This window comes from Psammomys obesus, unplaced genomic scaffold, assembly GCF_907164565.1.
Source record: "Psammomys obesus unplaced genomic scaffold, mPsaObe1.curated_primary_1811, whole genome shotgun sequence".
NCBI classification, from domain to species: domain Eukaryota; kingdom Metazoa; phylum Chordata; class Mammalia; order Rodentia; family Muridae; genus Psammomys; species Psammomys obesus.
Window position 1 is genome coordinate 12098585 of NW_026592732.1, and position 13306 is coordinate 12111890.

Below are 13306 nucleotides of genomic sequence, written 5' to 3' on the forward strand. Positions count from 1 at the left end.
GTTCCAAGCATGCCCCCTGCCTGTGTTCTATCCTCTCACTTCATGAGACTGCCTTTCCTTCCTCTCTCCTTCTCAGAGGTTAGCATTGAGACCCAGGGGCTTCTCAGGGACGGACACCAGTCCATTCCTGCATCTCACTCACTCTCAGATCCGGTATCCCAGCCATTCTTCCGGATGGAGTCGCAGTCTGAGCGGCAGGGTGACACAGCTGGGAGGTTGGGGGCGACGCTACACACCACCACCCCGCGCCGTGCTGTCAGGATGCGCGGGGATTCTGGGTGGAACGTACTCATCTCCTGGGGCTCGCCACCCAGCACGTCCAGGCCTTTATCTAGATTGCTCCTAGAGTCACTCTGGAAGCAGGGGGTGTAGGCCATGGGGCGCACCGGCACCTGCGGGGGCCCCACCTCCTGGTACACGTTGCGCCCATCGCCTGCCCGCAGGCTGCGGAATGGGATGCCGTTGCTCTTGTGCAGCAGAGCGGCGGTGGCTGGGTCTTGCACTAATGTGATGTTGTTGCGAGAATAGTTCTTTCGAAAGACCTTCTTGCGAAAGACGATGAACAGCACGACCAGCGTGAAGATGACAAAGAGGACCACAGCGATGCCTATCAGCTCCTCCTTGCCCACGTATGAGTGGCCAGCCTGGATGTTGGGCACGACCACGGGGCGCAAGCCACAGTACTGGCCCACATAGCCTGGGGTGCAGTTGCAGAAGAAGGAGCCAAACAGGTTGACGCAGGAGCCCCCGTTCTCACACTCTTCTCGCTCACACTCGTCCACGTCATCCTCGCACCTTCAGTGACAAAGCACACAGAAGACCTTCCAACATCAGGACCGCTTTACCAGATCTCAGGCAAAAAGAGAAGGAAACCCCTACAAAGTACCATGTGTGTGCAGATGCCCACACAGACTAGAAGAGGACATTGGGTCCTTGAGCTAGAATTACAGGTGGTTGTGAGCCACCCAACATGGGTGCTGGGAACTGAATTCAGCTCCTCTGGAAGGACAGACAGCAAGCACTCTTAGCCACTGCTCTGCCTCTCTGGCCACAGTAAGGAAAGCTTTTAGGTCTGATTCCTTCTTCTTTGAATACTCGAAGCACACAGAACTTCTCTCTCCTCCATGCTTCTCTACTTAAGTAATTGTCTGACATGTTCATCAAAAAAGTCTGATTCACCTATAGTTTTGGTAATCCACTTTTTAAAATGTAGTCCAAACATCCCTAATTTGAACAGATTGGGGCCAGGTCAACCAGAAATTAGTTAGAATCACTGAGTATTTAAAAATAAATGCAGCTTTATTACTTTAAATTACATCCAGCGATTCACCATCAGCTAAGTATTTCTTGGTGGAGTCCTCAGAGACTTGCTCTAATGAACACGCCAGGCTGATCTGTAATTAGACTATCACTTGCTGAGAGTACACGTATGTATTTCTGAAACGATCAAGAATGCCTGGAAGTGGCCTTTTACTCAGAATTTAAAGCATTCCTTTTCCATCTGTCTAACACTTTAATTTCACTCATTTCCTGAAGGAAAAGTGCTTTCAAAGGAAAGGTAAGGATTAATTTCTCAGAATAGCCATTAAGCACTGAATAGTAGGATCCAGTTGGCGGGTTCTAGAAAGTGGGTTTTATGTGTGTCTCAGAATTATACCGGAAAATTTGGGTGGGTCTAAGCTTATTTTAAAAGTTAAGTGTCTCTAGCAATGTAGAATGCATGGAGATCGAATAAGCTTAAAAGGACAAAGTAAAACATAAAATTCAGATATAACCTTAGGGTTCCTACTAACATTGTAAGTACTTTAAAAATGTAGTTAATAGTGTGTATGAGTGCACACATGTGCATGTGTGGGGGCCTGTGTGTGTGATGTATTTTCTTGTCAGTGTGGTTGCATATGCCTGTGGAGACCAGAGGTTGATATCAGATGTCTCTCTCCATCACTTTCCATCTCTACTTTTCTGTGAGAGACCCTATCTCTCACTGGACCTGAAGCACACTACTATTTTGGAGAGGCTGGTTAATGAGTCCCAGGAGATCCCAGCCTCAGGGTTACAAGTTCATGCCACCATGCCCAGGTTTTTAACGTGGGTGTTAGGGATTTGAGCTCAGGGCCTCTTCCTCGCATTACATCACTTTGCCTACCAGCAAGCACAGCCTCTGTGAACACTGTATGGGCAAGACAGCAGTGTATCCATTTATTCCCAAGAACTACATGCTAGGTTGTTTCCTTATGGTAAGATGCGGTGTACAGAGAGGTCCTTGAATAATTGCACTTACGTGACACCTGTGAGGCCAGCTTTACAGCTGCAGACGAAGGCGTTTCCTATGGGGTCACAGGATCCTCCATTCCGGCAAGGGTTGGGGAAGCAGGCTGTGATCTCCGATTCACAGTTCCTCCCCGTGAACTGTGAGAGACAGGAACACTGATAGCCTGGGGAAACAGAGGGCCTCATGAGCTGGGGGTGCCTCTTCAGTGATGTGCATCCTTGGGCTCAGCCGTGACAGGCCCTCCCTATGCCTCATCTTAAGCAAGGCCCGATCAGCACACTGGCTGTGTGGAACTCATTTGCCATAAAAATCCCAGGGTATAGTCTGTATTCCATGTTAGTAAAAAAAAAAAAATTCACCCAGTTGTCCACATTTTAAAGGATGCTAGTGATGCTGTCAAAGAGCAGAGAGCAGGATGGTTAAGAGGGTGGCGGCACATTCTCTATCATTCCTCTGCAAATGGTGACAGCTCCAGATGGGAGAAGCCACTGCTGCCATGCTCCCTCCTGCCCTGAGCTCTAAGCGAGGCCAAGTCAGCTCAACTGAAACTCAAGCCCCAACCCTTCATATCCCCTATGCAGAGACTCATCTTTGCATCTCTTTCATGTTCTATTCATGAAGCTGTCAGGCAAAAATAGGAACTGATGTCTGCACTGCAGATGACATTAACTATCAGACGAATGAGGACTTTCAGAGGATTACATGTGTCTCGGTGTGGAAAGGATACGTTACCCTGGCTATTCCCTTTTCTTCCTAAAGAAATTGTTGTTGTCCTTAGAGTTAGATACGTACTTAGTAAATGAGAGATAATCTATGAGCTTTGCCTTATAAATCACAGTATTTATACTCCCACAGTGTAAAACCTGTATTTTTTTTTTTTTTTTTTTGCATTTTCTTCTGTGGAATGCTGATAATTTTGTGATCACACATGGACAGTCTTCCATGGTTCTTCCTCCCAGTATATTGTAATATTTTAATGTTAATTGAACAAACAGTGTTTTATTATTGTAATTAGCTGTAATATGCTCTTTGTTAGCTAAGTCACCTAGTATATTGTGACTTTTATTTTCATATGTATCTTTGTCTTAACAAAAAAGGTCAAAGATGGACCTGTGTTTTGGGTTGCTCTTTTTCTGAATACTATTTAAATTCACCTGCAGACTTTCCACCAGGTTCTCCCTACAGGGAGCAGCACATGGTGGCTCATTTTCACTTGCTCAGGAGGTCTTGCTGACGCCTCTTGGGGCTCCACCTTGAACAGGTGACAAGAGAGCCTATGCAGCTCTCTTGCATACCTATGTTAAAGATCAGTGTCTGGATTCATCTGGTTTATTCTCTCTTTCATTTGGAGATTCTATAATTGCTTCCCATGGGAAGGGATTATAGAAGGCAAATTTTATGAAAATTTATAGTTAAATCCTAAAACTTCATTGAAAGTTAGATTACATTAGGAAATTGAAGAAATCTTCTGCATGCTGTTTTTGTGAAATCCAAAGTCTCCAAAGCTTGCAAGAGACCAAGAGACCAGGTTTTTTTTTTTTTTTTTTTTTCCAATATGTTGGAAGGTCATATTTTTAGAAATTCATGATAATTAGCTAGGCTCTCTTTTAGCATGAGCTCATTCCAGCCAGTGTTGGATTCTCAGTGGGCCCTTGTAATCTGGAAATGCTCATCCTTTAATTTTGGTAAATTGTAAATTTTCTTGCACCCTTTTGTTGGTGATTTCCTTTGTTTTCCTGAAACTTTTCTTATTTGCATCTGGGATTTAGAACTTCCTGGAACTCTTTATCTTGTCTATGCTCTTAAATTCTCAGTTCTTGCTTGATTTCTGTCGACAGTTTCTCACTTTGAATTGTTTTTGAAGTTGACTGACACTGTCATCTTTCAATTAACACTTTTTTTTTGTCACTGAAATGTTTCCCTCTTTTTTTTTTTTTTTTTTGGCTAACATGTAACACTATTTGGCTAACGGGTACTATGGCCATAGCCTCTTCTCTTATTTCCCGAGTATATTAATAATTCATGGTATTTTTCTACCTGTATAGTTTCTCCTGATTTTTTGGTTTCTATGATGGGCTACTTTGTGTTTCAGGCCAGCTAGGCTACTATGTCCTGCCATTTAAACACTGATCTCAGTCTTTAGGTAGTTGTGCATGTACCAACATTTACTGTCGGTCATTACTCTCCATAATGTGTGTGGGCCCAATAAAAGTTTTTGCTTCAAAATCAATACCAAGAGAAATTTTGCCCATTTCTCACTAACTGCCTTGCTCTATGGATAATCATTTCAACACTTCAAAACCAGCTTTTATGTGGATTTCCAGCCACTAGCCTGCCCTATAAAAATTTGACTTGCTAGTCCAAAATCACATTTAGATAATCCTATAAGATTAAATCTCTCTTTTTTTCCTTTTCTCTGTGTGTATGTGAATATGCATTCATGTGTGTTTATGTGGGTGTGTGATAGAGACAACAGACAGACAGACACACAAAGGAGAGAGAGAGGAAGAGGAAGAGGGAGAGGGAGAGGAAGAGGGAGAGGGAGAGAGAGAATATGACATATTTCTTCCTGTTGATTCTGCTTCCCCGGAGAACTCTAACAGATTATGTTCCAAGTATCTCCCTTACACAGCTCCCTTCATGATCTTCTGCAGGACCTCTGCTACTACTTGATGTAGCATCAGTCTGACAGACTTCCTGTCTTCTAAAGACTGAATAGCTATATGACAGGTGGAGGTATGCTAGTTCCTGCTCATAGTGATTGGGAGTTTGGCAGTCCAGTTATTGAACCACTGGTTGAACAGCTAGACACAGGACAACCACAGAAATCTGCAAACATTATAAACCAGGGCCTTCACTTCAATAGGGATGGTTACTAGCATATATCTAAAAAAAGAACCCATGGTAAGCACCAGGGATACAAGCTCAGATGGTTATAGCCAAGGAAACCTAGCTCTAGAGAAGCCAGCACTTGCTCATGCTGACTAAACTAGATGGACTTGAACTCAGGCCTGGTTGGTATTCTTGTAACCGGTTTCTAACAGCACACGTTACTACAGCTACAACTCACTGAGCACGTGTCTGTCATCAGAAAGAGAGGCAGGGCATCTAAGAGCTGCCCTGTGACCTCAGACTTATAAGTCAAAGGAGAAGAGGTCTCTGGACACAAATCTGCTCTTAAGTGTTTTATTTTGATGGAATTGTTTTTTGTTGTTGTTGTTGTTTTTGGTAAACAATGAGGGGGAAAATATTGGGTTAAAATACTCAAATGGGATTTTTAGTAAATAAGGATATCTATTATTCATCCTCTATGAAAGCCTTGTTTATTAGAATTAACCTATCACCACCTGATGTTGTAATCTCATTATTTTGCCACAGAACCTACTATTAATAATTTTTACACATTATTACACATCAACAAGTCTACTGCAATAAACTCAAGTGATCTAGTGTTTTAGTATTTTAAAAATCACTTCCAGTCACTCAACAGAGGCTCACAATGATCAAAGGAGGGGGCAGGGGAATAGTTCACAAACATTTCCTCACAGGGCACTGGAGAATTCATGAGGCTGTTCTAGGAGAAAGGACTAGTAAGCAATTGAGTCTGAACCGGGATTCCTGTGTCCCAGAACTTTCTACAATACTGTATGGATTCTAGAAATTATCATTGAATGAGACTAATGACTTGCCAAGAATAAGAGGGAGTAGCTTGTGTTAATTTCATATAGTTCTCCAGGGGGCGGAAGACAAACAAGAATAGACATTCCTCCTAGGAGCCAAATAATAATTAGATGAACAAAGTCATATATGTTTCTGTTCTTCCCAAGAATTCCCTTATGTTGCTATAACACAAACTCATACACACACAGAGATGCACACACAACACTCTAGCACACATATAAACACACACATACAAATACTTACACATATGTAAACACACCAATACATAGGCATACCTATATATGCACATACCAACACATACATATATACACACCTATGCATGCACAACTACATCTACACACACCAATACATTTACACAAACATATATGTGCATGTAGACCCATATACCTATGCGCGCGCGCACGCACACACACACACACACACACACACACACACACCCACACCCACACACAAATTCCTAGAGATATCCAGAAATCATTAAGTGATCACAAATATTATCTAACACTGTCACAAATATAAAAAAATTACTTGTATAATTTCTCAAAGTCTGAATAAGAATTGATTTTTTTTGGGAGGTCGGATAGAAGTAACAAAATCACTAACCAGGGTAATAGCTTATTATATGACTAGGAAAAATTCTAAGTTCTTTTTGTGATTTGTGTTTCATTTACTTCTCATAACAACTGCATGCATTATATTCTCTAAATAGCAGTTATTATCATGGCTGCTTTACAAATGAGAAGACAGGAGCTTAGGTAAGATGGTTCTCTTGTGGTTACTGGTGAGCAGATTGGTGGTGTAGCACTTCTCAGCTTGTAAAAAGGAAATGGCCCTACTAGCATTGAAATATGTGGACAAAAAAAGCCACAGCTTCTTTCCCTGCAAATCTTGGGGACATGGGAAGTATATTTTTAAGCCTCGCCTCCAAATCTGTGTTCCTGTTTACACTCCTAGTTATAGTCCAGGCAGATGGTTTTTAAAACCTGCAGCCAGGCAAACTTAAAGTGCTTCTCCTTCCCTTACTCACTGAAGAACATCGCAAAACCTATTAAATGCAAAAATAGAATTGGAACAAGCAAGTATAGAGCAAATCTGGGTGGTGTGGACAAATAATCAAGACAATTCCTGTCTTATTCCTTTGCTTATTATTATTATTATTTTTGACTCAGTTCACCCAGGCAATGACCTCAACCTTCTGCTCTACTCATCAGGGTAAGGGGAGCATCGTTTTTTAGGTCCACAGTCTTGATAAGGAAACAATGCCCACTGCACAGAGGTGAAAATATTGACAGACACATATAAAGCACCCGAGACCTAGAGTGTCATCTGATGCCATGCTGGTTGAATTATAGAGTGATAATTATAGAGTGATAATTATAGAGTGATAAGGTACTTGGATGTAGTGAGGACCTGGGTCCAAGACTGAGTTCTGGCTGCTGCCTGTTGATCGCATGTGGCCATGACCAGGATGCTCAATGTCCGAGAAGCTCTTTGCTTTTTCTGATCAATTATATTCAGAAATGCTCCTATCAGAGAGAACAACAAGGCTTCCAGATTTCAAAAGTCAGTGTAGTACACAGGTACTTGGTGCCTTAGTGTTTTATTGTAATTATTGCAGACTCCAAAGTCAGTTTTCATCTCTGTGTTGCTTACAAACCCAGTAACTGCAGGCAAAGTTACAAGCTCTGTCAGTCATTTGTTTCACAATACATGAGGACTTGAGTTCTACCTGATCCCCAGAACCACGGCAGAGAAAAATCTCCTAGGACCTCCCAGTGGCAGTGGTTCTTAAACTTGGATATGCACAGAATCTACCTTGTTAAAACAAAGATGCCCAAACTCCCATAGATTCTGACACTTCAGGTTTGGGTCTCTTTCCCATTGCCCTTGAACTTTTCTTGGCAAAATGTTGGGTAGTTTGCAAGTATAATTTGATTATCTAGCATAGGGTTCTTCTGATGTGAACAACAAAGAAGAGAGACAAGCAAATAGATTTGCCTTTAAAATAAACAATCAAGAGATCTTCAGTAGCAAAACCTCATTTTAACGAGTTCCTTGAGTGATCTGATGCATCTCAGGGTTGGAGAACCACTATCTGTAGTAAAGAGGGAAATGGAGGCTAGAAGATTCTCCAGATTCCAGGGCAATGAAGGTCCCGAAGGTGACATTAGAACATTGTTTAGGGAGCTTGTGGAGGGAGGTACAGACTGAGCAGTAGGCTTAGGTGGGAGCTGTGATACATCTTTCTAGCATCCTCAGTGATGGTGTAGCCTGTCCGAGACACGTTTGGGTATAGAAAGGAGTTTCACACTCTCCAAGGTATGTAATGGCAGATTTCTTATTTAACTTTTCTGGTTTGTTAATCTGTAAAACAGGAAAGGAGAGTAGAAGGGAAGAATATTCCCTAATATTGAAATATCAAATGTTTTAGTATATAAGCAGTTTCAGTGTGAGCAATATTTTAGTGCTGTGCACACTCAAACTAGTATCTCTGGCTACTGAAAAATTCACCATTGTTTCATGCAAAACTGTGTGAGTGATTCTTTCTGGCCTGGTGACAGCATGGCTTGGGGCATTGCTTCACCAAATTACAGTTTAGTTTCCACTGTGTTTTCCCTTAATTGTCTTGAGTTGAGCATCATGAGGCATGGAGAATTGAGTATGTCTTATTCAGAATGTGGGTGCCCTCTGGTCTATGCCCCACCCAATGGGTCTAAAAATGTAAGGGTCAGAATGGGTCCCAGTCATTTCTTCTTCATGGTGATTACTGTTTCCCGGTCATGTTTGTGATATATATATAAGATATATAAGCCTTCTTTTTGTGGTTGATTTATAGGGTCACATTACAATTTAGTCCTCTATGCTTTGACTCCGCTGGGGGTTCCTGAGGATCGCTTCTTGGTTAGGAAGAATTATAAGGCTGGTCAGAGCTGCTGACTGTGCTCAATTCCAGGGTAGTAGAAGCAACTCTTTGGTCCTTGTGCCAAGGCTTTGGTTTGGGTTTAGGGTAGTTGGGGAGGAATCCTGAAAGAAAATGTCTCTTTCTGAGGGGTGGGTTGACTGTTTTAAAGATTATTGATGTTCTAGAACAATGTAGCATAGTTTGAGAATGGAGTCTGTTACCAGGAGATCCAACAACCAGTCTTCCAGTATTGTTCTGTTGTCAAGCAGATAACGATAGTAAATCATGTCTTGGTATTTTACAGTGATCCGCAGATTGGGGGGCAGAGAGAGAGAACAGGCTGATGTTCAAAGAAACTCTCCCATGTTCAAAGATTGTCCTGTGCACGGGCTTACCTTTAAGGACCTCAGCCTGCTTCCTTAACTCAAATGTCCTCTTGGAATACTGCATGCATCTTGCCTTTTGATCTGGGAGTGTAAAGACTGTGTCCCTGTGATTTGATCTCTCTGGCAACCAGAAAGAATGCATGAGGGCATGACTATACTTAATTTCACTGTTCTTTTAAAAGAAGGTGTTTCTTGTAACTTTATGATTAATTTAATGGTTCCATAAGTAGGAAGTAGAGGCCTGACTTTTGGCTCATTCCTTTCTTGTACCTCACCCTCCTAATTTGGTAAAAGGGATTTTCCAGGCAGGAAAAAAAAACAAGGATATGACAAAAAAAAATGCCCATGACAGGTGTTGGAGAGATGGCCCAGTGTTTAAGAGCACTGGCTGCTCTCCCAGAGAACCCAAGTTCTGTTCCCACCATCCACATGGCAGCTAACAGTTGCCTGTAACTCTAGTTCCAGGGGATCTAATCCCCTTTTCTGACCTCTTTGGCTACCAGACATGCAGTTGATGCACAGACATACATGTAGCCAAAACATCCATACACAAAAATCAAAGCACAAGTAAAGTATTTTTTAAAATGCCCATGATATTAATAGAAAATGGAGATTAGAAAATAGTCTGTTCTTTGAGGTCAAGGCCTTATGTTTACAGCAAGGAAGCCTCTAGGTGCCCCCTCACACACCAGAGAAGGAATCCAGTGTCTCTGGCTCCACGGTATGCCACAGGAGACCTCTGACATTTCTTTTAGGATGGGCTTGCTGCACCTGGCACCATGCTTCCAGGACCATAGTCTCTAGACCAGGTTTGGGTGGCTTGGGAAGATGGCTGCTCGGGTGGGGCCTCCTCACATTGGCAGAGAAGTGGGCTTAAGGCAAGGGAATGACATAGACAGAGGTGAGAAAGGGTGCACTGATCACTTCAGGAAATTATACACTCTTAGGTGCAAAGAAGAGGCTAGGCTAAAAGAGACCACATTACTTTGGAGAGAAGAGAACCTGCTGAGGAGCCCAGAATTAAGAAGAAAGTATATCGTAGGAGAAAGTAGAGCATAGGGGTACAAAGAGAGATGGAGTGCACTGTGTACAGGCAACTCTGATCATTAGTGAGCATAGGGTATAGGAAAAAACATAAGTGGCTTTGGAGTTCAGCTGATAGCGTGCAGGGGGCCCTGGTTTTGATTCCCCGTGCACATACACTGAGCCTGGTGATGTGTGTCTGGAATCCTATTGCTCAGAAGGCAGGGCAGGGAGATCAGAAATCTAAGACTATCCTCAGACATTCCTAAGGATATCCTAAGACCATCCTTACACATTATGTTTGAGGCTATCTTATGGTATTTGAGACTCTGCCTCAACAAAACAAGACAAAACAACAACAAAAAACCAAAAAACAGAAACAAAACAAGAAAAAAAGAAACAAACACCAGAAAAAAAACTAGCATTTCTCAGAGGAGCCCTAGAGTCATTTACTTATATAACATACCTACTCTGGGTACTTAGCTAACACATTTCACAGCTGAGCCAGACTCCACAGCCTTTCCCCTTTGTTCAGTGACTATTATTATTTTAAAGATAACCCTCTCTGGAACAACATAGCTTTGCCAGGAAAAACAATGTCCTGGCATGGTTAAAGTATATTACAATTTGTGGCTGTATACCCAGCATTTGACATGGCATGGTGTTCAATTTCAACCCAATTTAATTATATGCTCTTTCATATACTGTCAGTGGTTCACACTGGTAGAGCATTTTTGCCAGGACCAGAAAAACTGGTCCTGATTCGTCATGAGGGGCTGGTTTACATAACAGCTAGCCGAGAGTCTGCCCATCATTCGGGAATTATGGAGCCATAACCACCCCTTATTTACATATACTGCTGAGACAGTAAAAACAGCAAATAGATTCCTTAAATTGAGACAGTGGAAACTTCCCCCCAGGGCCCTGGGCCCTCACTGTGACAGTGACATATGTGAGTCTGAACAACTTTGGTGCCTGTGTTCCTGCACCACATCATTCCACGGACAGTTTCTAACGTCCTCATCTTAAAATGGACTCTAAATTCAGAGCCGGCCTGCAGGAAGTGCTAATGCTGAGCAGAATCTCAAGTGATCGCGAAGTTTTAAATCCACTAATCAGATGGCTGCTGAGTAGCTTTGCAAAGGAGCTGGGGATGCAGGCCAGTGCTGCCGAGAGGTGGAAAGGCCCAGCCAGAAGGAAACCTGTCTAGCGGACCTCCAGGTAGACCCTGCCCCTGGGTGGGTCAGCAGAGTATTAGAGCTCAGATTCCTGGGCCTTAAACAACTATAGAAATATGCTGTGGTTCTGTTCCTCCCCCTTTCCCCTTCATCTCCTTCCTTCCCCTCCCATGTCTTTCCTGCTTTTCTCTCCTCCCCTTGAGGATGCCTGGGGAAGAAATGACTAGAGAGGAGCACTATGGCACCCTTGACTGGGCTCCTTCCTGACATTCTCAGTATGTTTATTTCATGTCTTTGTAGTGTGTGTGTGTGTGTGTGTGTGTGTGTGTACAGACGTGAGTGTGCACATGCATGGCTGTGTACTCCTAGAGATAAATTCAGATTTTCAGACCTGCTAGGTAAGTACCAGCGGGCTGAGGTATCCCCAGCTCCCTCTCCAAAGACCCTCCTTGGAACTCTCTTCCCAGGGAGCAGGTTCACTCCCCATCACCTTTCATTACTGGTAAAGTTATACTCAAGCCTGGTTAGGAGCTCCAGTCAGTGATATCAGGCAGCCTTCTGCTGTGACAACAGGTGGCTCCTCACGTCACACCTTATAGGCATCTGAAGTCTGGAAAAGTATGGGGTGGGCGGAGAAGAGGCGCCCGCATCTACAGTCTGGCATTCAGTTACTGGCTAGCCTGGGTACCCTGCAAGTATCAAGCTTCTGCAGAAGAGGATTCAGAAGGTCTGAGCATGCGCATGCGGGGATGGGGTTGTGTTGGGTATCCTATCCAGGAGGGGCCTGAAGAAGGTGGAAGGGGTTAGCTGTAAGGGTGGGCCTACCTCATGTGTATGCATCCCTTCATTCCCCTTCCCTCCCCCCCCTCCTCCAGGGGCCTGAACAAACGTGCACTCACCACCAGAGGGCAGGCCGCTGCAGCTGCCCCCATGCAGACAGGGGCTGCGTTGGCATGCGTCTGGGTAGAGCACACAGCCCAGCTTCAGCTCCGTCAGACCCACGACCTCAGCGAAGCTGCTGCGCTTGTTTTGGAGGGGCAACTCGTTGTGATTGAGCACCACGGAGTCCAGACAGCCCTGGAAGCCACCGAGGACCTGCGTGACTCGCGTGTCCGTCAGGCTGCGGATGTTATCCGCCTGCACCAGAGCACCAAAGAAGATGGCACTGTCAGTGCTGAGGGTCTGGAAGTACAGGGGTGCCCTGCGTCGCTCCACATAGCTGTCATCCAGGGCCAGGCTGGTGAAATTGCGATTGAGTTCCAGGAAGACTGAGTGCCAGCTCCCATCGTTGACAGCGCGGCTGGAGATGCCCAGGATCCCAGGGCCGCTGCCACAGTCCAGCTGGAACCACAGCTTGCCTTCCACAATCTGTGCAAGAAGAAATTCAGAGCCCTCGTGAGTCTAGATCCGAAACGGTGTGATCCCAACAGGGCAGGTGTTCCATTCAGCCTGTGGCTACACCTGTGCGAACTCAGGCCTCCCACTGTCTGCCAGGAAAACAGCCTGACTCTTCTCAGATCTTCCTGGGGCCAGCCATAGAAACAGTCAGGGGCCAGGAATCTCAAACAAGAAAGTTTCTCTCTGCCGATCCCCCACCCTCCTTTTTCCACCCTGCTTTAAGACTCACTTTAGTATCTTGTTTGGGTGTGCATCCCTCTCTGTCACAGGACTGAGTCACACGTAATCACCAATATTCACTGGACATCCATCACGTGGTAGGCAATATGCTATGCTAATGTGTTCTACCCTTCTGAGGCTCCCTAGTCCAGTGTGTGTGAGTGTGTGAGGGTGGCAGTCACAGGTTAACTCTACAAACACACACACACACACACACACACACACACACACACACACACACACACAC

At 44.1% G+C, this 13306-nt stretch overlaps 1 protein-coding gene across 1 annotated transcript in view; it reads right to left on the reverse strand.

Moving 5' to 3' along the window:
* Fat3 (FAT atypical cadherin 3) overlaps nt 1–13306 on the reverse strand; it is a 595719-nt gene that overhangs the window by 10572 nt on the left and 571841 nt on the right. The window contains exons 23-25 of the mRNA XM_055615501.1: nt 12342–12810; nt 2282–2435; nt 143–795 (exon numbers count right to left, since the gene is read on the reverse strand). Of these exons, the coding sequence (XP_055471476.1) occupies nt 143–795; nt 2282–2435; nt 12342–12810 (1276 nt within the window). The remainder of the gene's footprint in view (nt 1–142; nt 796–2281; nt 2436–12341; nt 12811–13306) is intronic.